At 41.2% G+C, this 24,032-nt stretch overlaps 2 protein-coding genes across 5 annotated transcripts; one reads left to right on the top strand and one right to left on the bottom strand.

The window, feature by feature from the left end:
* Positions 1-9,097: 9,097 nt before the first annotated feature.
* RBM7 (RNA binding motif protein 7) lies at positions 9,098-16,646 on the bottom strand. Of its 4 annotated transcripts, none has more exons than XM_040976969.1 (5): positions 16,491-16,644; positions 15,733-15,895; positions 15,197-15,284; positions 12,315-12,396; positions 9,098-10,758 (listed from the first exon to the last, which is right to left on the bottom strand). In XM_040976969.1, the coding sequence occupies exons 1-5, from the start codon at positions 16,584-16,586 to the stop codon at positions 10,402-10,404; spliced, it is 786 nt and encodes a 261-aa protein (XP_040832903.1). In that variant the 5' UTR covers positions 16,587-16,644; the 3' UTR covers positions 9,098-10,401. The 4 variants fall into 4 exon arrangements, with proteins under 4 accessions (XP_040832903.1, XP_040832901.1, XP_040832902.1 ...); XM_040976967.1 differs by having other exon boundaries at positions 12,315-12,408; positions 16,491-16,640; XM_040976968.1 differs by having other exon boundaries at positions 12,315-12,405; positions 16,491-16,640.
* Positions 16,647-16,742: 96 nt separating this feature from the next.
* CUNH11orf71 (chromosome unknown C11orf71 homolog) lies at positions 16,743-17,619 on the top strand. The gene has a single exon (XM_040977271.1). The coding sequence runs from the start codon at positions 16,856-16,858 to the stop codon at positions 17,168-17,170; it is 315 nt and encodes a 104-aa protein (XP_040833205.1). The 5' UTR covers positions 16,743-16,855; the 3' UTR covers positions 17,171-17,619.
* Positions 17,620-24,032: the final 6,413 nt, after the last annotated feature.

Below are 24,032 nucleotides of genomic sequence, written 5' to 3'. Positions count from 1 at the left end.
TAACTCATTTAGGCCTCTAAATTCTTCCAAGTTCTAAACCAAGTCTCATGACTTTGAAAATTCCCTCAGGATCCCTGAAACTCTCAAAGATTGAGACAAAGTTTGAATAAATGTCATTTAAGACAATTTGGATTATAATCTCACAATGTTATATTTGTTGCTTCATAAATGCTATTCAAGTAACTAATACTTACATTGTTACAATGTATATTGATGTATATGTTCATGGGTTGAAATGTTTCCTAATCATGAAATTGAGCCAGATCATAAATTGTGTTCTTATTTACAAGGAAGTATGTGAGATTTTGCCTTACAGGAAAACAACAAATTGTTTAAACATCTATAGTAAAATTGATCATATTGTGTATATTTTCTGAATATTTGCCTTTAAAACAAGGGAATTGAAGTCTGATTTCTTGTGAAAAACAAGTGTTTTAACATCAACTTTTAAGTTATTTTCATCTTACTGATAACTAAACCTGCTAACTAGCTTCCGTAAATTCCTAGGTAGCCTCTTAAGATAGCAGCCAAATTGAGAGGAAAGTAATTTGAAAAACTTACTACTTCCCAGTTTTGAGGTGAATTTGTGTTAAAATTGTGTTTCCACAAATTGGGAAAAATGCTGAGAATTGCTTAAAGCAATTGTGTTTAAAATTTGGTATGCTTTTATTTAGAAAATGCCTTAATTTGGAGTCTTGCATGATTGTTTCAAAATGTAAATCAAGAAAATGAGCAGATTATTAAGGAAGAGGTTTGTAGAGCATGTTGTCCTCCAGAGGTGCACACTTCTGTATGGAAAAGGGAAAGCTGGGACAAAATACTTCAAAGCTTAAGCATGTTGAGAAAGAGATGTGCAAGTCAGAAAATTTGAGAAATGAATCTTGTAAGTTTTCTGTATATATAATTGGCTATAGTTTTACCACATTAAGTTTTTAACATTAATACCTAATGTATGCTGACATTAGAATTAATATCTGTTTGCAAAAGGTTCTGAAGTGTGCATACAAGGAAATGCTAGTAAATATCTGAGATTTTAAAAAAATCTCTAATTTTGAAAGCTGTTAAAAAATTGAAACATTGAACTTTAGATAATCGCTGTTTAATTGGTGACTTGGTCAATTGTCTATTCAGCTTAAGTAAGCTCAATTCTTGTTCCAACCCTTGAATTTGTTAAATTCTTAAAAAGCTATGAGATGATTTTCTGCATTAATTCCTGTGTTTGAGGTTATATTTCCCTTTTGGTGACTAAGGAAATATACATTTTGCCTTCCAGTTAGGTAACCCCTTTGGTTCTCTATATTGTCTTTGCTAAATTCTCATGGTTTAAAGAGAGTTACATTCTCAAGAGTGTTTTCTGATATGCATTTATTTTGAAATATTTATGTGATCATTTATAAGTGACAAAAAAAAAATCTTGATCTGTCACTGTTTGAATCAGCCCAAGTGAATGGATGGATATTACTTCATGATAATGAGGAATCCTTTAAGGCCTCTTGGCCGTTTTAATAGGCTTCACTCTTCCTGGAGTCGCAGTCAGCAGAATGTGTGTCAAAGGCTCTATCTTCTGGTAAAGGTAATAACTTACTTTGGCTATTTGGATTGCATACAAAGTAATGCTGAATTTTAAGTTATGTTAATATAAAATGCCATTAATACAAATATTCTAAAAATTACATAAAGTTAAAAGGAAACTAAAGGTGGTGTTATCAATCGTGAAGGTTAGGCCCCAAGGTATGAGTATGTAAAATCCTACAGGTGGTTTCACATGCAGTGTGAAATATAGAATGTCTCTACTTGTTCAATGTTTGGTAATTCTAAACAGAGATGTCTCTACTTGTTTAATGTTTCACAATTCTAAACAGAGATTCTTTGTTTTCTAATTTCCAGCAGACCTGTTGTATCCATTAAAGCTAAAGTTTAATAGTAAACTATAGGTATGGTTTATTCAGATTACTAAGAGCAAGATATAATTCTAAACAATTGGTAACTTTAAATCACCAAAGAGATTTTGCAAAAAGGCTGTCACAAAAGCTGTTTTATTTTATAATGTGTGCTACCTGATATGTATGTACATGTTTATGTTGCAAGCCATGTAACCTATTTTAACTGGCTTATAGGTGAAAATGTTCATAAATGAGAATTGCTAAGCTAAATCCTTTTTGAAAATAATGTATGAATGCATGATTAGCCTCTTGGAAAGCCATGTCTGTTACTGTTTTCTCAGGCCCTACAAAGTCTGCTCAGCTGTGCAGTTCTGCATGCATTCAAATGGACTCACTGCTAAGGGTACAGTTTCAAAACTGGCCACGGGACCCCATATAGACATGTAAGTAAGTGCTTAATGATAATTCAGATGTCAGGGAATATTACAATGCTCCAACATGGGAAGCAATTCTTACAGCAGACTCATAGACCGGCAATCTTGAGTAGCACTCAGTGGCCTCAGAATCGGCCTAAAAGGCATTCTGGTCTGACAGGAGAGCCAGCAAGAGAGCAAGCATATCAGATGTGGAAAGTCCAGGTCACTGCTGTGGAGAGTGTCCCCTCCATGAAGGACCTCAGTGGTCCACACCCCACTGCAAAGAAGCAGCCATCAAAAGCAGCCCCTATATGTGACACATCTTAGGGGCCACCAAAACATCCCTAGCTCTCTTTCATGAGGAAGCTCTATGGCTGATAAGTTAGCCTCTCAAAGAGTCCTTGTTAATTCATTACAAGCTGCCCAATTTCTATATGATCATACTCTTGTTAATTGGGAAAGGCCTCTGTAATTTGTCAAATATGCCAATTAAAGATCTCAAAAGGATTGTCCATATCTGTGAATCATGCATGCCTTTTATCCAGGTGCCACCCCTGTATTCTCCTGGGGTAAACCCCCAAGGGCCAAGGGCTAATGCCTTGTGGCAGACGGCTGTTACTCACTATATACCATTTGGTAAATTAAAATGTTTTTGTAACTGTAGACACTTGTTCTCATGCAGTCTGGGCTACAGCTCATTCTGGAGAACGAACCAGACATGTTCGGAGTCATTTTTTATAGTGCTTTGGTATCTTAGGCCTGCCATAACAGAGACTGACAATTGACCATGCTTTGTTAGTAAAAATTTAAAGAATTCTTTAAATGTTGGAAGATTAGCCATATTACTGGAATCCTTTATAATCCCCAAGGACAAGCTATTATAGAAATTCCATCAAGATCTAAAAACTCAATTACAAAAACAAAAAGGAGGGAGTTAATCCTCATCAGCAGTTAGACCTGGCATTATTAACATTAAATATATTAAATGTGTTCAAAAAGGAATCAGTAACTCGTTTTCAAAGGCATTTGTCCAGTCAAGAGCTAAACCTGAGGCCATGGTAAGATGGAAGGACCCAATGACCAGACAGTGGAGAGGCCCAGATCCATTATTAACAATGGGCAGAGGATTTGGGTGTGTCTTTCCAATAGCAGAAAACAACCCATTGTGGATACCAGCTGAAGCCTCAAATTTTATATAGATGCTCCTAAGAATCCAACTTGTGATGCCCAAGAACCAGAGGTTCCTGAGGCTGATCCCTCTTTAACGCTGTGGGGATTAAGACTGTACAGGAAAGGATATGATGCAGGTATCATTTTCTCTTCAATTAATCGTTCAAAGTTACACCCTGGTGGTAGAACCCAACAGGGTTATAGCAGGAGATCTCTCCAGACCCACACACTGTGCCCCTTCCCTGCCAGAGGCATGTCCAGCTCAACTTCCCCTTCAGTCACAAGTCCCACACCCCCTAGGTTGACAATAGGTGATTTATATAGCTCAGGTCCTCTCTGGACTCTCATGCAAGTGGCATAGGAGGCCTTAAACATATCTGGGTTTAATTTCACTCATCCTTGCTGGCTGTGTTATAGTGCTTAACCCCTTTCTATGAGGGCCTTGCAGTAATGGGTAATTTTTCAAATCAGCCAATGCCTCATCAGTGCCACTGGCAACTACTGGGCACAGCAAGAATCACTCTCCCATCTGTGTCCAGACAAGGACTTTGTGATGGCAAAGTCCCCCCTCAACACCAGCCTTTGTGCAATCAAATTATAACAGATACTTCCAAGTATGATTATTTGGCCCCTGCCAATGGGACCTGATTGACCCCTTGCACCTATGGAAAAGTATTGAATGGTAGCAGCAATGATTTTTGTATTTTAATCATATTGCTTCCAAAAATATATTGGAAAGAGATACATCCCCCAGAGCCCCTAGCCTATTCCTGAGAGTCAAGTGAGAACCAGTGACTGCTGTCACCCTGGTTGCCCTGAGCCTGAGTTTCACGGGGACAAGTACGCACATCTCTGTTTTGGTCCAACAAAACAACAGGCTTCAGAATAGATGAGGCCTCGATCTTCTCTTCCTCCAGCAAGGCAGACTTTGCATGCTCTCGGAGAGGAGTGTTGTTTTTAGGAATAGTTAAGGATTCTATGGCCAAGGTTAGAGAAAGTTTAGCAAAAAGTAGAGAACAGTATGAAGTCCAGGTGTGGTTTGAGTCAGGGTTTAGTTCCTCTCCATGGCTCACCACCTTAATTTCCACTCTTGCTGGCCCTTTGATTATCCTATTGCTTCTATTCATCCTTGGTCCCTATGTTTTTAATAAACTTGCTCAACTTATTCAACAGCTTATTCAACAGTGCTGAAGTGGTTGAAGACTTTGCTGCTGCTCACTGTCCACCTGAAGCCTGGGCTCATTGCCATACAAGAAATTGCTAAAACGGCCTAGCACCCCATAAGCCCTTTAAGCCCATCTCATCAGCTTGGCTGGCCAGCCAATGATGGCTCAGACCCTCAAAAGAGGGTAACCTAAGCCAGGCAGTCACCCAGGGTCCTGTGATGGCTAAATAGCCAATGATGAGTAAGATCCCTCGGAGAAAGGGGGCGGGGACAGCCTAAGACAGGCACAGCCACTATGGATCCCTGCTCCATTTAACAAAGAAAGGGAGAGATGTGGGGCTCAAAGGACGAAGAGGTCACTAAGTCAACAACATGGCGACCAACAGTCAAGGTCACTGGCAAGCATGATGACAGATGGCGAGGCAAGCAAGATGGTGGTCACGGACAGAGCCCTGGGCGTGAACCAGGGCGGGAGTCAAGTTGTTTCAAAGAAAGACTGATTGGCCAAGGCCATTTTGCTCACCTGCCCCTGGCCTATGGGAGGTGGCTTCTGCGGTTGTGCTGATGACAATTGGCTCCTACTTTCTCCCCTCCTGGAATTCCTGGCCTGAAGCTGTTTGCTGCTCCATGTAAGAATTTGCATATCCCAAATAAATCAGAACCCCTGTCACATCTGTGTTTGTCATGTGCTGGGAGGCTGGATGGCAGGCAGCAGGCTCACCCCCTCCGGCAAGGAAGTACTAGAGGAATCTGTGGGGGAGACCCTGCAATGTTGATGACTAATTGCTCAAAATCAGCAGGAAAAAAATGGCAGAATTATCTAACTACAACTTTATTATAGCAAACTAGGAAGAAACAACACAGCAAGGGTTTTTAAAGTATTGACAAAATGTTGAAAACTCCACCAACAGAATTCCACACCCAATCAAAAAATATATGTCAGGTCCTGGTACCAGGGCCTAGTGGCTAAAGTCCTTGCCTTGCGTGTGCCTGGATCCCATATGGACACCATTTCGTACCCTAGCTGCTTCACTTCCCATCCAGCTCCCTGCTTGTAGCCTGGGAAAGCAGTAGAGATGCCCAAAGCCTTGGGACCCTGCGCCCGCGTGGGGAGTGAGCCAGGGGACAGATCTTTCTGTCTCGCCTTCTCTCTGTATCTGCCTTTCCAACAAAAATAATTCATATATTTATATAGAAAATGAAAGTGGAACATTTTCAAACATGCAACGCATCAAGATTCCATCAGTAAACCTCATATGTAAGAAACATAAAAGTTCTTCGGGAGGTACAAAAGTATTAGCAGACAGATAAATGGATCTTGATAAGGAATAAAGGGCTCCAGAAATTGTAACTGTGAATACAAGTCAAAAGATATTTTTCTTGTTTAAGTCTGCTTAAGAGGATGTTAACAAAAATTGCATGACATGGGACTTAAACCATACATGAATGTAAAATGTATACCAATAGCAAAGCTCCTAGCCAGTTTGACCAAATGATGGACTAGGGAGCAAAATGGAACTATAACTAGATATTGAGAACTGCCCCAAAGTTATAATTGAGTACAAGTCAGTAGCAATGAGCTTCATGAGAATGTGTTGATTTTCTAGAAAAGCATACTATTCAAATTGATTCCTGAGAAAGTAGGAAATATGAGCACATCAGTAACCAGAGAAGATTGAGGAATAAAAGGAATGAAGACAGATGTAGACACTTGTATTAAAGGATTTAACAAGAATTGAAGAAACTGGGGCACGGTGGCGTGGCCTAGTGATTTTCCTCACCTTGAACGCCCGGGATCCCATATGGGCGCCGGTTCTAATCCCGGCAGCTCCACTTCCCTTCCAGCTCCCTGCTTGTGTCCTGGGAAAGCGGTTGAGGATGGCCCAAAGTTTGGGGACCCTGCACCCACGTGGAAGACCTGATAGGAGACCTGAAAGAAGTTCCTGGTACCCGGCTTCGGATCGGTGCAGCACTGGCCTTTGCGGTTGCTTGGGGAGTGATCTTCCTGTGTCTGCTCCTCTCTGTATATCTGACTTTCTAATTAAAAAAAAAAAATTAAAGAAACCGATTATTTCTGCATTATTTTATTTTACCAGTGCACAGGGAAAAAAAAAAATCTTACCAATTTGTTTTACAAAGCTAGCAGAATGTTAATTCCAAAAGCAGATGTATAATTCCTAAATATTGTCACTCACAAATACAGACCTTAAATTTCCTAAAATTTGAGAAAATTAGATCTAGAGTGCATTAAAGGCATAGTAGATGATGACATGTTTTTAAAAGCAAAATTTCACTTTATTTGAAAGGCAGAGTGACTTTCCACGTGCTGGTCCACTCCCCCAAATGCCTGTGATGACTGGGCATGGCCAGGCTGAAGCCACGAGTCCAAACCCCAATCTAATCTCTGAAATGGGGCACAGGAAGCCAAGTTCTTCAGCCATCATCTGTTGCAGTCCAGGGTACACACCAGTAGAAAACTGAATCAAGAACAGAGCCTGGAAGTAGACTTTTATTATGAGATGCAAGCATCCTATTCACAGAGCCAAATGCCCCTTAACAGTTCTTACAAGAAGCAAACATGGCTCAGAGTTAGGCAACCTGAAACTTACTACATTACAAACAAGTATACACCATGCAGAAGGTACTGGGCTCTCAACAGTGGACAAGCTATGAGTCCCTTGCCTGTTTGTGTGGCTTTTCAAAGAAAAACTAAATTAAATAAAAACAGAACCATAAGCCAGTATAAATCTAAAGGAGAAATATTGGAAACAATGGAAAAGCATACAGTGGCACTTCATTTACATTTTAGAATTCTTTGAAAAAGTTTTCAGTGAAGGAATTAAGTTTTGAGAAAAGGCTATTTCCTCAGAGAACTGCAGTGTGAGTGAAGGGATAGAGATGAAAAGCAAGCAGATGTCATTTTAAACAGTCATATTGGAATTTTGTATTTGAGGGCCCAGCATAGTAGCCTAGTAGCTGAAGTCCTTGCTTTGCACACATCAGGATCCTATATGGGTGCTGGTTCATATCCCAACTGTTCCACTTTCCATCCAGCTCCCTGCCTGTGGCCTGGGAAAACAGTAGAGGGTGATTCAGATTAGGACCCTGCACCTCTGTGGGAGACCCAGAGGAAGCTCCTGCCTTCAGATTGGCTCAGCTCCAGGTGTTGTGGCCACTAGGGGAGTGAACCAGTGGACAATCTAGCTCCTCCTTTCTGTATAATTGCCTTTCCAATAAAAATAAAAATTTATAAAATAATATTTGTACTTGGGGCATCAGTTTTGCACAGTGGCTCAAACTGGGCCATCTGTGTTCTGTATCAGTGTCTAGGTTCATGCTCGGGCTGGTGGCGCTTTCCCACCCATGGAGGAGATCCAGGTTGGGTTTCTAGTTCCTGGTCTTTAACCCTGCTCAGCCCTGGCCAAAGCAAATGGGGGGTCATTTCTGCCTTTCAATAAATAGGAACTTTGTATTTAATCAGGAGAAAGAAGGTACTAAAGTTTTAATTTAGGTGGCATGTCTACTTTCTCTATTTGTATGGTATGAGTTTATTTTGAGAAATTCTGGAAGGAAACAATGTTGTTGGGATCCTGTTGATTATCCATCCATTCTAAAATGGCAGCAGTAGGCATGGGAAAAGTGGGTTTGCATAGCAGAACTAGGTAATAATGTAAAAACCACTGGTGGTTCACTCTATAGGGAAGGATGGAGTGAAAAAAAAGTTTAACAATGGGCCCGGCGCGGTGGCGCAAGTGGTTAAGTCCTCGCCTTGCACGCCCGGGATCCCATATGGGCGCCGGTTCTAATCCCGGCAGCCCTGCTTCCCTTCCAGCTCCCTGCCTGTGGCCCGGGAAGGCAGTCGAGGACGGCCCAAAGCTTTGGGACCCTGCACCCGCGTGGGAGACCCGGAAGAGGCTCCTGGCTTCGGATCGGCATAGTATCGGCCCGTTGCGCTCACTTGGGGAGTGAATCATCGGATGGAAGATCTTCCTCTCTGTCTCTCCTCTCTGTATATCCGCCTTTCCAATGAAAAATAATAAAAATAAATCTTTAAAAAAAAAAAAAAAAAAGTTTAACAATCTAAATAGGTGTTACGTATACACAGAGAACATGTTCAAATAAGGTTGGGAAATACTAGTTTAAGTATAGAGATGACTTTACTACAGTACTAATAAGTATTTACATTCATTGTCTCCAAACTCAATACTGAATCCTTATTTCGCAGTACACTATACAAGACAAACTCCAAGGGGCACTGTGGGGAGGTCTGATGCTGCTCTCCTGGATCCCAACAGTTAGCCGAGTTGTTTTGTCAACTATATTCAGCTCTTTGAGGCTGTCTTCTTCTAACACTTTATCTAGTATACCTCATTACTTTAAACTGAGGGAAGCTGATGTGAAGATTTCACTGGAATGTAACAAAGATCCCTGAGAGAAAGCCATTAAAAAGAGGACTGATCAGGACATCCTATAAACCCACAGGAAAGGATCTGGCCCACAGGGAAGTTACAATGAAGCAATCTCAATCTGTCAATATTTACAAACCCACAGACTAAGTTCTCATGTATACAAGACACACTTCAGAATGCTGTTACTTAAGGAACTAAGGTTCTCATAACACCAAGCAATCACTGAATAAAGTGTGTTGTGGCCTCATTGTATGTGATGTTTCAAAAGCTGGTGATGCCAAAAAAAGACAGGATTTTGTTTTGTTTTGTTTTTAATACATTAAAAAGCAACACAGTACATATATTGTGGCTGGTATTAAAAGGGATCCGAATTTTTTAAGTAATGAGTTTTTATAAACAATTGTGCACTGAAAGAACAACTACATTTTGATATATAAAAGTTTTTTTAAAAAGATTTAAAAAATTTAAAACCAGAAAGTCTTTAAATTGTTTCCCAATGCTCAAGAAAGAACAAATTATATAATCTTCGTAACACAATGTGTTCTTGCAGGAATGCATATCCTAAAAATGTTAAAATTTTTGAAGTTGTATAGAAACAGTACTTCATGTTTTGTCTAGCAAGTATTCTTTCAAACACTTCACTATTTTATCTGACTATACATTGAAAGGAAAAGTTTTAATACTGTAACTTCTAATGTAAAAATATGCAAGAGATATTTAGCTTCCTGAGTGACTCCAGTCATACATCAAATGTGATTTATTGAATAAATTTCAAAAGTTTAAATGACATATCATGTGTAAATTTACACTTATGTATTCAATTAGGATAAAAAAGAGCATGTCACAGAATTTATATTTAAGTTCTCTAAGCAATATGATTTATCCCCCAAGTTAACCATGAACTTTGTCAAATGTTAGTAAAATGAATCACTGAAGTTTTTTAATTACCAAAATACTGATAATCATTTCAGACTATCAATTTGAATATTTTTTATCATACACACCAAAATCTGATTCACTAAGAAATTTCTTGCAATACAAAAGGATAACAGATAATTAAAATATCTGCTTTATAATCCAAGCAATCTATAATTCACCCTTTCTACACTGTGAAGTGATTAGGAACTGGGGCACTTTCTTCTGCCTAAAACCCTGAGATGAAAGGTTATTTGTGTAATAAGAATGGAACTACAATCTTCCTTTCTGTATTCAACCGCAGGAATTAGCTTTATAAAATGTATAAAGAAAGGTAGCAACTGGGAAAGCTGCTCTGCACAGTTCTAAACAAAATATTTCCAGACCAACGTAGTCAAAAGTGCCTAGAATGACCCTACAACACGACGTGCTGCGCACACTTGTTAGTGCCGAGCTGTGCGCCATCTTCCCTCTCTCCTGCCGTCCCTCCTGTCGTAGTCAGCGCTCCAGCCATCATGGTTCCTGTCCTCAGAAGAGTCCTCTCGGCCGCCTCGGTAATGACGCTCAGACATGGGATCCGAGAGCCGAGGCTCACGACCATAATGTCTGTCTGCCAGGTAGGGGTGAGAATTCTGCCTGACTTTACGCGGTGGAAGTGGTGTATCCTGGCGCCACTGGGAGCTGGAAGACTGGCTGTAAGGATGATTATGGGACTGAACTGATGGTGAAAATCCTGACTGATCCACATGTGGAGAACCAAACTTCCCACCATATGGCATCTGTCTCAAAACATTGTTCATCTGAGGGGAGAGAAAAAGAAGGAAACGTTAACTGCAAATACTTCAAGCTCTCAGTCAGTACTCACAACTGGTCACACTCAACCAAGCACATAAGAATAAGACAAATCACTCTTGTCTGAATGAATGCACGTTTAAACATCATAGTACAAAAGTACAAATCATACCTACTTATGATTACAACAGAATGGGCTCAAAGAATATCAAATCATTGAGTGTGACAGGTTAGCATCATAAAAGCAGCTAACACCACCAGGTAGAACTAAGCCAGTTTAATGGAATCAATGCACAAGAAGGCTAAGCTAGCATGTGCTGTAAAAAATGGAAGGTCAAAGGGTGCGAACGTTAAAACAGTTCTAACTTGAAAATGGTGTGTAAGGTGGACTAGCTGGGAGGAAACAGACATGATATGACTAGGCCAGTGCTCTCTAAATTCTGCGTGTGGATAGTTACTCTGCAGACCTGTAAATATGAAAATCTGCGAACCACAAGCCAAGACCATGTTTTGAAGGAAGAAATGAATGTAAGTAATTTAAACCACATAAATCAAAAAGGAAATAAAAGATGTGGTCAATCAGTAGAGAAAAAAAAAGGAATAAAAGAATGTAAACCTATCTCATACTGACATTATTAACAAAATGCTAAGTTCCAAGAAGGCACTGGTGGGCCCAGCGCGGTAGCCTAGTGGCTAAAGTTCTCGCCTTGAACACGCCGGGATCCCATATGGGTGCCGGTTCTAATCCCGGCAGCTCCACTTCCCATCCAGCTCCCTGCCTGTGGCCTGGGAAAGCAGTCGAGGACGGCCCAACCTTGGGACCTTGCACCCATATGGGAGACCCAGAAGAGGTTCCTGGTTCCCGGTTTCGGATCGGCATAGCATCAGCCATTGTGGTCACTTGGGGAGTGAATCATCGGACAGAAGATCTTCCTCTCTGTCTTTCCTCCTCTCTGTATATCTGACTTTCCAATAAATAAATAAATCTTAAAAAAAAAAAAAAAGGAGAAGAAGGCACTGCTGAGGGGCAGTGTGGGGCACAGCACATCAATCCTCTGCCTGCAGCAAAGTGTTGGGACCCTGCACCTGCATGGGAGATCAGCACAGCTCTGGCCATGGTGGCCGCTTCGGGAATGATTCATCAGACAGAAGATCTCCCTCTCTGTCTCTCCTACTCTCTGATTTTCCAGTAAAAATAAAACAAATCTTAAAAAAAAAAAAAAAAAAAGGTGATAAGTTACTCAGCATAAGCAGCAACAACAGCAGAGACTGACTCTCCAGTGTTTACAAATACATACACCCCAATGAAGGCCAAAAAGAAAATAATATGAAATTTAACTTCATTTCTACCTATCTTCAGTTATTAGGTTTATAACAGTCCTGGGAAGACTTAATGGTCAATATACAAAGATCATGCTAATTTTAACAAATTTCAGAAGTCGTTACAAATTTACACACTTAATTTATACTTCTAACTAAGCATCTATAATATAAAAAGCTCAGTGACATAACCTGAATATTCTAAGTACAAGTTTTTAGAACAAGTTTAAAGAAATTAGCCTACCACTGCTTGTCTCTGATAGTTTTCTGGAGAAGAGAAAGACCTTTGGATTATCTGTGTTGATGCATTCACATTATCCAAAATCCTTTCATATCTGCTAAAAAGAACAAAATCAACATTTAACCATTCATTCCAAAAATATTAAACACCAATCAGCAGCAGCAATACATCTCTCAGAGGCGAGGATGAGTAAGACAGTCTCGGCTTCTGCTCTGAGGGAGCTAGAATACCAAAGGATGTTCCTCCCCCTCCCCCCCCACCAGGTTTAATACTATATTGTATGATGGGCTTTCATTTTCGGTTGGGCTAGCCAGCCTTTCCAGAAAGGAGGCATCTGAAGTAAGAACTGAATGACAAGATTATTTGTAGGCAAAACATTGCAAGTAAGGGAACAGCTGGGGGAGGGAGCAAACTATAGCTTCTACACCAAACTAGTTTTTGTACACTGAGTTTTATTGGAAATATCCACGTTCTTGTAGTTTTGTATTCTCTGTGACTACTGTGCCATTATTGTGGCAGACAGACAGGATATGGCCTGAAAGCCTAAAACACGGACTACTTCATCCCTAGCAAGTACAGAAGCCTAGTCTATCAAATGAAAAGGATGTGCTACGCTGGCTATGAAGGATGGAAGAAATAATAAAGGAGAGGATCTAGATGTCTGGCTTGAGCAACTGGGTGGGCATTTAATGAGATCGAGAAAAAGACCAGGATTTAAGAATGTAAGGCATTATTATAGTTCTATACCGTACTCAATATTAATTTTTGGAAGATTTATTTATTTTGATATTAATTTTAAGGACCTTAATTCCACTCCCTATAGAGGCAACTTCTATATAGAAAAATTCAGTTAAATGCTCTAAATTATTTTAAAATATTTTCCTGGAATCAACTGATTTGTCATGGACTTTTTATTTCATTAAATTAGGTTTGTATTTGCATGTGGACAGAAAAATAATTATATTATAAAAAGGATAAAAATGATACTCTACTGTTTAAGACTATTTACTTGTTCATTTTCTGCCTTGAAATTCTAAAGGAAGGGAGAGCCTTTTCCTCCCTCCACCTAGCATACATCTGTAAAGTCTATTAGCATTGGTTAGAAGTGCCTTAAATTCCAACTGTGCTGAAAAATTATTAAATACCACTCAATATCGGTGGTAAGAAAGGATATAAGGAGGGCAACATTTTTGCCTTTTTTCCCTCACGGTTGCCGATTTACAACTCCACTTTCCTGTATCTCTCCTTCTAACATCCATCCACTTCTCTAGCTCTTAGCACCATTGCATCAAAACCACCAACCTCACCTCCAACTTCCTTGCTACATTATCACAGGCATCAATACGTTACTACTATCAGCTTCCTAACTGGTTTTCCTACAGTCTACTCTCAAACTGTGTACAACCTCAAGGCACAATACTTGCGTACCAACTGCTTTCCATGTTCCTTCACCCCAGTCTAGGTACACTGGCTTCTTCTTTTTTTACCCCCCTGATGTATTTTTGCTATTAATTTGAGAGTATTGGGCCATAGATTAAGAATCCATTCTGAACTCATTTTTTAAATTATTAATTATTTTTATTTGATGATTTTTATATAGTCGATTAGGGTGATAAGGGTCAAGGGCTACAGGAAGGTGGGTGAGATCACCATTTCCACATTTTCTTTTTTTCCCTTCCTGTATCTCGGGGAAGCGGGCAAACACCTCTGCACCCCGAGACGGAGCAGTCATCCACTACCACCCCAGAGTCCCCGCTGTGGGGCATGCTCTGAGGGTCCTGCTCAAAAGATTTCAATAGTTCAACAGTTCTGAATTACTGCCGAACTCCAAGCATGATGAAATCTCACCACCATCCACTGGTACACTGGCTTCTTTGAAGTCCCCAATATCATAATACATCTCTCTCTGTCCAAACTTTCTTGAATTACTTTTTACTTTTCTCCAGAGAATATACTCTAGTAAAAATATATGCACATCTTCATCTAGCCTTTAAGCGCCAGTAGGCAGACAGGATAGGTAACAGCTGGTCTCAATCACACTCTACAGGTTAAATCCCAGTCCACTGCTTACAAGCAGTTCAACTTTGGGTACGTCATCCTCCAGTCCCCATTTTCTTTACAATCAAGGTAAAGTAATGCCTACCTCTTAGGACCGCTGGGAGGAACAAATAAGATCATATAAGCAAAGCCTATTATGACTAATTCAACACAGCTAAGAAATGAAAACACTACCTCTGATAAAAATAAATTTTCCTAAAGCAAATAAAATCATTTAAGTAAAGAAACTCTGTAACTGTTCTCCCCTGTAAGCTTCAGGAGTTTGAAACGAAATTCAGCTTCTTTGCCTTACAAAGCAAAGAACCAGAGAAGTAAGACATGCTGAAGATCACACAACTGCTACAGGCATAGCTGGAATTCAATTCTTTGAACTCAGTGCAGTCCATTGCTTACTAATCAGTATTTTTAATCTGCAAGTAATATTGCTGGTCTTAATATTAACTTGAAATAAGATGAAATAAAACAGAAAACAGTGTGCTACAAGTAGTAAGGGTAAAAGGAAGTTTTAAGAAATTTTGTTTTGATAGTATCCATGTGTATGTGGGGGATATGTTTCTACAAGTGAACATAATTGTAATAATATATGTAATTATCCCAAGAGAACACACATATGTATCTATTTTAAAAGGACTATGTATCCATTTTAAAAGGACTATGTATCCATTTACGTATAGTCTGCTTAGAATGATGCCTGTGTAATAATAACAACAAGACAAGTACCAGAAAAGGGTGGGCACCTACAGAGGAATCTATTCACTCAGGCATCTGAAGTTGTAACGTTAGGGAATTCCTGAGAGAAGATTTAAATAACCAGTGATGAAGATTACCTTCCAGGAGATGTGGAGGTCGGACTTGAATTTCCAACAGGATGCGGGGGATAAGACACACTGACATCTTGTGAAGCATGACTACTTCCTAAAATGAAATGATTTGACAAACTCTTCTTGGGAGGACGTTTAATTTGACCTTTTTGTCATCCCCACCCCAAATCACTTCACAACAGTAAACTGTGAATAAGTAATATCCCAAATGGTTATGAACTGCTTTACAGCCTCATCACACTGCAAAGGCTAAGTGTATAATATATACGCACACACAAGGCACTGGCCATTGCAGAAACAACCAAACCGACCATAATATTCTGATCCCTATCGTGCCTTTTATGCTGCATACAAGGCAAGTTTCACGCCCCCATGATCCAGAACCAACATCTGGAAAAGTACATTTCAAAGCAGACAGGAAAAAGTATTTTCAGAAAATAAGCCTTACTCTTTCCCAAACTCAAGTCTCTTTAACAACTCAAGCCTGTGCTTTTTCACTAATCCAAAATGAAATTGTAAACCGAATATCATCGAATAGTTACCTGATCTAAACTGGATTTTGATAGGCCTTCCAAAAAGCTTGATTCCATTAAGTAGATTCATCGCATAAGGAACAGACACCTCATGTTTGAAATTTACAAATGCAAACTGTTTGGGTTTGCCATCCTTATCTGTTGGGATTTTCACCTTTATTACTGGCCCAGCCTACAAACATAAAAGGAATTTAAATTTAAACAAGGCAATTTCAGGAAAACGCTCAAATCTTTACAAACGAAAGATCTTGCAAAGTCAGAAAGCCACATTTGAAATGTCATTAAGAACTTTAGAAAATACACTCATGCGGATGTCCATTTGGATTAGTGTAAAAACCCTAAACATGGCTGAGAATTCGATCCACTTATCTGAGGGACTAGAAAAGCAGTGGGTTAATTTGGTCTCCCCAGCACTAATCCGACTTTTAGAAAAGCTGACCAAGAAACCATCACTTTCTGACCACGGAAACGTACGTTTTACCAATAGCAGAATCCAAACGGTGCCGGTTGGGAAGGTTGGTGGGGAGGGAGCAGGCCAGGTAGGAACGGGATGCTCGGGAACTGTTTTAATGCATTTTTATGCACTAACGCCACAGTGTATCCGGGTCTGCTTTCAATGCTGCAGTAATTACAAGCAACCCCGCAGGGAAAAAGAGATACAAAGAAAACGGAAAATACAACTTCCCGAGCAGATGCGAGGATCCCTTAGGACCCCGACTCTGCTCCTGCTCCCGCGGGCCTTAGGTCACCCAGGTCCGGCCGCTTACCTGGTGGAACAGCTCGAACAGCAGCTCCTCCGTCACTTTGGTCTCAAGGTTGCCCACAAACAGAGTGCGATCCGCTTCGGCCGCCGCCGCCCCCATGTCGGCGTCGCCGCCTCCCAGCCCAGGCCCGAAAAGTGGCGACCGACGCCCGCACTGCGCAATCGCGGAAGCCCTCCGTGACGTTAGCCCTGCGTCAACGACGTGCGTGCGTGCGGCGGATGTGCATGCGCGCCAGGAGCCGGCCTTTAGTCATGGCGGCGGTGGTGTTTCGTGTCTGCGTCCCTGACGGGCTGGACTGATCTGTGGGGTCGCGGCACGCCCGCCCTGACCCGGGGACGGAACTGCGACACCACGAGCAGTGTTGGAAGATGGCCCTGAACTCTGTGTGCTGGTGCGCCGGCGACCAGGGGCACGTGGTGGCCCACCGGGACTACCGCAGCCACCTCGGCCCGAGGGCCTCCGCCTTCGCTATGGTGTCTGGGGACGGCTTCCTCGTTGGCAGGCCTGAGGAGGCTCGTCCGAGACTTCGGCCGGCCGTGCGACCGAACGCCCGGGAGAGCCGCCGAGCGGCCCGAGCCGCCCCCTACCCGGCCCCCGGGCTGAAGCGGGATCTGCTGAGGAGCGTGCTGCAGCAGCGACTGGTGGCCCTGGGAACGGTCGTGGCAGCCCGGATTGCAGCCTAACACCCGTTAGCTCCCAACAAGGCTCTCCAAAACCCTTCCTCCGTGTGCCCGCGGTCTGTTTTACACAAACTTGTTTGCATTTTAGTCTGTGCGAAAGTAAGTAACAGATAAACGCGGCAACAGAGGAAATTGTCGATGGGTTCAGGTGTGACCTGAAGGATGAAGAGTAGAGAGGAGTTAGAAGGGATCTTACCTCTTTTGTTTAGTATTCACAAGGCTGATCAGAAGACAGCTATGTTCACACCTTTCCAAGAAGCATTCCAAAGTTATCCCGTTTCCCCCGGTCTTCCTTCCCTAGCTGATTCTGAATGTCAGACTGAGGTAAAGGAAGCTTAGTTGAAGGATGGTGGTCCCTGCCCTGTGGGGGCCAGACCCGGAGCTACAGCTGAGAGAGAGCCAGGACCTAGACCTGCCTGTGCCCTTCCCCTTGCTGGATGGCGCCCGACCAGTCCCTAGTTTTGTATTTCTCTGAAGCCAGTGATCCACACCTCAAGTTGCTAACTTTGTAATTGGCTGCTGATGTGTGTCCCTAACGTGTGATCATGACATCTCTCCCCTGGCCTCAAAGGGATGCCCATCCTCCTATCCCCCTCCAACCTGGGGACCCTCACACAACTGGGCACCCTGACCCCTCTCTCCCAGGAGCCCCCAGCACATCCTGACCTGGGCAGGGGCTGGGGGAAGGGTTCGTGACCATCTACCCCCACAGCCCACTAAACCATCTGACAAAATTAATGAATAAAAGTGGTAACAATGAGGGGGAAAAAAAGTGGGGCCCAGCACGGTGGCCTAGCAGCTGAAGTCCCTTGCCCTGAACGCACCAGAATCCCATATGGGTGCTGGTTCATGTTCCAGAGGCCTGGCTTCCCATCCAGCTCCCTGCTTGTGGCCTGGGAAAGCAGTCAAGGACAGCCCAAAGCCTTGGGACTGTGCACCCGCGTGGGAGACCCGGAGGAAATTCCTGGATCCTGGGTTTGGATTGGCGTAGCTTATGGTCACTTGGGGAGTGAATCATCGGAGGGAAGATATTCCTCTCTGTCTCTCCTCCTCCCTGTATATCTGGCTTGGCAATAAAAATAAATCTTTAAAATAAAAAGTGAAGGGATACCTAAAACCAGAAAATGTCACCCAAAAGCAATATATTGACTGCCGGAAGTGTAGGATAGAGGTGGAATCCTGCCAAGAATTTTGTCAAAGTGTTGACAATGTGATACAGAACTAGATGACTTCATCGATGCCTTCTCATGCGTGTTTTGGCTGGGGCTGGTGTACTGGAGTATCAGGCTAATTCTCCACGTATGGTGCTGGCATATCATTTGTGCACCAGTCCCTCTCCCAGCTGCTCCACTTGTAATCCAGCTCCCTGCTAATGTGCCGGGGAAAGCAGCAGAGGATGGCCCAAGTCCTTGAGTTCCTGCACTCAGGTGGGGTACATGGAAAAACCTCTTGTCTGCTCGCTTCAGACTGGCCCAGCTCTGTTGTAGCCATTTGGAAACTAAATCAGTGGATGAAAGATATGTCTCTCCTCTCTGTAAATCTACCTCTCAAATAAAAATAATTTTTTTTAAGTCAACTTATTTTAAACTGGGAAAGGAGAGGGTAAAGGAAATGACATATAGTAAATAGGGTGACTCTTTAGCAAATCAGGACACTTGAGACTAAAGAAGGTACTGTCACACAAGCAAAAAGCATAAAAGGCTGTCTGCAGTAGACCAGTTGGTTCATATAAACATCACCTACAAGGTAACTGTGGCCTTTAGATTGCCTTTATATCATATTCCTCGTCAGGAAAGGAAACCAAGACTTACACATGAAGAAACCAAAGTCTCCTACAGGAGGAAGGGCCAAGTAAGAATAAATTTGTGTGTATTCTTTCATGGAGTTGTCAGGAATGCAGCTTTGCTTGTGTAACAGTGGATGTACCAGAAAAGAAAATGGGGACATTTGTGGCAAGTTTTGCTTCGTTTTGTTTGGCAGAAGGAAGACATTGTTCACATAAGTGCCCTATTGTTTTAAGTCTGAATCAATGAATTTCTAATTTCTCCTTGTTCTTAACATCTGCAGCACCATCCAATTTACAGAGTGTCCCTCAGTCCCATTGTAGAAACAGAAATTGACATAAATTCTTTCAATAAAATTTGTTAAACAGTTCATTTAAGTTTTCCTCAGAGCAGACTATAGTATGAAAATTTCATATGTTGAGGTACTAATGATTTTTTTTTAAGATTTATTTATAAGACAATTACAGAGAGGGAGAGAAAGAACTTCCCCAATGATTGCCTTAGCCTGCCAGACTGAAGTCAGGAACTGGGAGATTCTTTTAGTCTCCATGTAGACAAGGCCCAAGCAGGTGGGTGCCGTCTCTGCTTTCTCAGGCACATTGTGGCCCTGGAGTCCAAAATGAGTGGAGTATCTGGGATTTGAATTGTCTCTCGTGGGGTACTCACATGGTTGCTGGCATTTCAAGCTGCACCACAGTGTTGGCTCCCTAAATTTTTATTTAAATTCACTGATTAAGCATAGTATGTTGTCATTCATAAGCAGATAAATTCCAAGAGTCCAGAAAATGGTTTTTGAAAAGGTATTGTGACTTCTGTTTTTGTTGCGCCTACTCAGTTGTGTTGCTATGAGCAGCTGACTAGCATGTGTGTTGAAATAAGAATCCTAGGGTCCAGTGCAGTGGCCTAGTGGCTAAAGTCCTCACCTTGAATGTTTCAAGATCCCATATCGGCACCAGTTCTATTCCTGGTGGCCCCACTTGCCATTGAGCTCCTTGCCTGTGGCCTGGGAAAGAGGTCAAGGACGGCCCAAGGCCTTGGGACCCTGCACCCCTGTTGGAGACCTGGATGAAGCTCCAGGCTTCTGGCTTCAGATTGGTGCAGCTTTGGCTGTTGTGATCACTTGGGGAGTGAATCGTCGGACATTACTTCCTCTATTCATCAGCATTGAAACTCCCACTAAAAATGTCTGAGATATAGGAAAGGACACCAAGAAGACTGCTTCCCTGAGTTGGATTTGATATTCTGTAACTAGCATTGGTAAACGAGAAAATAGAAAGGACAGGAGGGAAACTCAGCATTGGTTGCCAGTCCTTGCTGTTCCACTTCCAGCTTAGTTCCCTGATAATGTGCCTGGGAAGGAAGTGGAAGATGGTTTGAAGGCTTAGGCCCCTGTCACCCCCACTTGAAAGATCCAGATGGAGTTTCTGACTCCTGACTTAAGGTTTGTCCAGCCCCAACTTTTGTGACCATTTGAGGAGTAAACCAGTGGGTGGGAGATCATTCGCACTCTGTCTTTAGCTCTACCTCGCAAAGAGATGAATCTTTGAAAAGAAAAGTACAAAAACCTTATAGAAGACAAAAGTAAGTAATGATCAGAAAGCTTAATTGTCCTTCCATTAAAATAAATATGTGTCCTCCAGTCTGGTCAGTAAGCTTGACATGTGGTATATGTTCTGCTGGCTTCTTGGGGAGATACAACATGTAGTAATATGTCAAGGATTCTGATAATTCCTTCAGGAAAGGAAACATTTCATTTTAACCAGAGTTCCAGGTTTATTTTCCATAAATTTTTTGTATGCTGTCCATCTCCCTAAGGAAACTTTTCCTACAGTGAAGAAATTACAAGTGTTTCATTACTTTCAGCAGGACACAATATTTTGTGTAAAACACAAAATGAATTTTTGTATGATGTGACAGATTTTAATAAGTTTCCAGAATGCTATTAGTTAGGCATATTTGTTGGTTTCCTCACTCCTGGTTCAACAAGGTTCAACCCATATAGTGACCTCTACCTATCAGTGTTGTGAGGTAGAAGAAAGGAGAAAGGCAAGCATTTGGCTGAAGATTCCCTAGGCCCTGAGAAGCCAGGCTGCATTGTCATTATCCATGAAAGACATTCGACACGTGCCCTGATGAATGCAGGTAGATGTGAAGGTTTCTTAAGTGTGCTAACCATGCAAATTTTCTGAAAGGTAGTGTTGTTTTTGAGTCCCTGTTGCACTGGAATATTTGCAGACAGCCCTACTTCAAAATGCACGTCTTCTAAATCAGAAGAGAGAAATACTGCCTTAAGCTGCCAAAGACATGAGAGTCATGGAAGCAGTGAAAACTAATAAATTGTTCACTCCATAAACAGACATTTAAGACTTTCCATAATCTGACCAAACTATGTTACCAGACTTTTCTTGTATCCACACTTCACACAGTCATCTGAATTGCTGCTCTTTTCTGAGCCTGTGCCCATTTTAGTCCCCTGAACTGAACTGAACTAATTGCCCTTTTCTGCCTTTGAACTCTTATCTACCTATGTTGGCCAGGTCTGTTTAGATTGGGAAATAAACAAATAAAACACATTCACTTTAATCAAGTTAATCCATGAATGAACTACATTAATTCATAGAGCTTGGGAAATGAGAGCATTTGATATTTGTCTACCTTGTTACTGTTCGTCTGCCATCTAATAGGACTTTGCCTTTGTTTTTCTTGGGGCCTCCCCTTCATTTTCTGTTCAAAGAACTTTATATGTAGTTCCAGGGATGGTATAATCTTTGTCTTGGTTTCCCTATACGTTAAAGTTTTTTGAAAGTGGACAACATGGCTAAATCTTAATTATATCTGTTAAGTGACTGAAGAATAGATATTTAATGAGTCCCTGTTGAGCAAACACACTTCATGAACAAGTTGTCCCTATTGGCAATTCCCAAATAAATAATATTGCCAAATATAAATAAATAAATAAATAAATTCCCAACATAGAACATCACAGGTAGATAATCTAGTAAGATTTATTTATTTAAAGGAACAGAGAAAGAGGCATGTCTTGTATCCACTGGTTCACCATACTAGTGGCTGCCAACAGCTGGGTTTGAGCTGTGCTGAAGCCAGAAACCAAGAACTCCATTCTGCTCTTCCATGAAAGTGGCAGGGTCCAAATACTTACTTGAGCCATCTTCTGCTGTCTCTTTGTGTATATATCAGGAAGCTTGATGGGAAGGGCTTTTTTTTTTTTTTAGGATTTATTCATTCATGGTCATATTTGAAAACAGAATGACACACAGAAAGGAAAATATAGATACAGATCATCCTTGTGGCCACATAGCCATGTCTGGGCAGGCGGAAGCCATATGTACTTTTTAAAAAAATCTTTTATTATTATTATCATCATCATCATCATTTTATGATACAGTTCTATAGGCCCAGGGATTTCCCTACTTTCTCTCCAGTCTCCAACCCCCCCACCCGAGTTTCCCTAGATCATTACTAAAGTATAGTTTTTCATGCACAGTCATATGTCCATTATTATGGACATAGACAATGACAGAGAGTCCAGCATCCTAGTGTCATATAGTAAAAAGTTTCATTTAAGTCCATCTTTAATCTGCAAGTACAGATGCATACTGCATTGTATCCTCATAACTGGATATCACAGTTGCCATTTCACAGCTACTGTACATCTGTTAAATGAAAAGTCACCACACAAAATCAACAATAGGTAGAAAAATAGAAATTTACAATGCCAAGAAGTTAAATAACATGTTACTAGATATGACAGTCTCCATTACACAGTTACTATATATCCCCTTAAATGAAAATCACGAAACAAAATCAACAACAAGAAGAAAAAAGAAATAAACAACACCATGAAATTAAATGACATGCTACTGAATGACTAATGTGTTGCTGAAGAAATGTAAAAGAAAATCAAGAATCTTATTTTTTAAGATTTATTTATTTTTATTGGAAAGGCAGAATATACAGAGAGGAGAGACAGAGAGGAAGATCATCTGTCCAGTAGTTCACTCCCCAAGCAGCCACAACGGCTGAATCTGAGCCAATCAGAAGCCAGAAGCTCTTCTGAGTCTCCATGTAGGGTGCAGCGTCCCCAGTCTTTGGGCGGTCCTCCACTGCATTCCCAGGCCACAGGCAGGGAGCTGGATGGGAAGCAGGGCCCTGGGATTAGAACCGGCATCCATATGGGATCCCAGCGCATCCAAGGCGAGGACTTTAACCACTACACTATCGCGCGGGGCCCTCAAGAAACTTCTTGCAGAAAATGATGCTACTGTATGATCTGTGTATGAGTCACTGAATAACTTAATCAGAAGAAAGTGTTTTGAAGAGATGAAGCTAACAACAACAACAAAAAATCAAAATCCATAAGATGCAGTTATTGCTAATTTTTGTTGGTGAAATGTGTCTCCTGTAGGCAACACATAGATGGGTTTTGTTTTTTAATCCAGTCTACTAATCTATGACATTTGATTGAGCTTAAACCATTTACATTCAGGGTTAATATGAATGGGTGGTAATTTGGTCCTGTCATTTTAGGAATGGGTTGTTCATTGATTTAGTTTTCTGTTGTTATTTTACTGGTATGTTCTTCACATTTGCCTTTGGTTTTGGTGGACACTGTTCCTCCTCTCTGTCAAGAGAATATTTTTAAGTATCACTTGTAGGGCAGGTTTGAAAGAGGCAAATTCTTTTAACTTTTCTTGGCTATGGAAGAATTTTATTTCATTTTCAAACACAAAAGAAGCTTTGCTGTATGCCTTATACTGGACCAACAATTTTGTTTTTAGAATCTGGATATGTTCCTCTGTTCTCTTCTTGCCTGTAGAGTTTCCTGTGAGAGATCTCCTATGAGTTTAATTGGCATTCCTTCATATGTCAATTGAATTTTTTTCATGTACACATTTGAGGATCTTTTCCTTTTTGAAGAGAGCTTGATTATCATGTGACTTGGTGAAGATCACTTTTGATCTATCTTGTTTAGAGTTCTGTGACCCTCCTGGATATTGTTTCCCAATTCTTCCTCTAGATTAGAAAAATTTTCCCTTATTTTTTCATTAAATACATTTGTA

Source organism: Ochotona curzoniae, unplaced genomic scaffold (genome assembly GCF_017591425.1).
Source record: "Ochotona curzoniae isolate NIBS_2020 unplaced genomic scaffold, NIBS_Ocur_1.0 contig_2723, whole genome shotgun sequence".
In the NCBI taxonomy this organism is placed as follows: Eukaryota; Metazoa; Chordata; class Mammalia; order Lagomorpha; family Ochotonidae; genus Ochotona; species Ochotona curzoniae.
The sequence above is the reverse complement of the archived record's forward strand: the minus strand, read 5'-3'. Positions and strand labels throughout refer to the sequence as shown.

Excerpts from the sequence above, each read along its gene's own strand:
- RBM7 (XM_040976967.1), bottom strand. The coding sequence starts at position 16,586 with ATGGGGGCGGCGGCGGCCGAAGCGGATCGCACTCTGTTTGTGGGCAAC. Across the intron at positions 15,896-16,490 it reads TGTTCGAGCTGTTCCACCAG|GCTGGGCCAGTAATAAAGGT; the intron begins GTAAGCGGCCGG and ends TTATGTTTGTAG. Across the intron at positions 10,759-12,314 it reads ACTATCAGAGACAAGCAGTG|ATGAACAATGTTTTGAGACA; the intron begins GTAGGCTAATTT and ends CTCTCCCCTCAG.
- CUNH11orf71 (XM_040977271.1), top strand. The coding sequence starts at position 16,856 with ATGGCCCTGAACTCTGTGTGCTGGTGCGCCGGCGACCAGGGGCACGTG.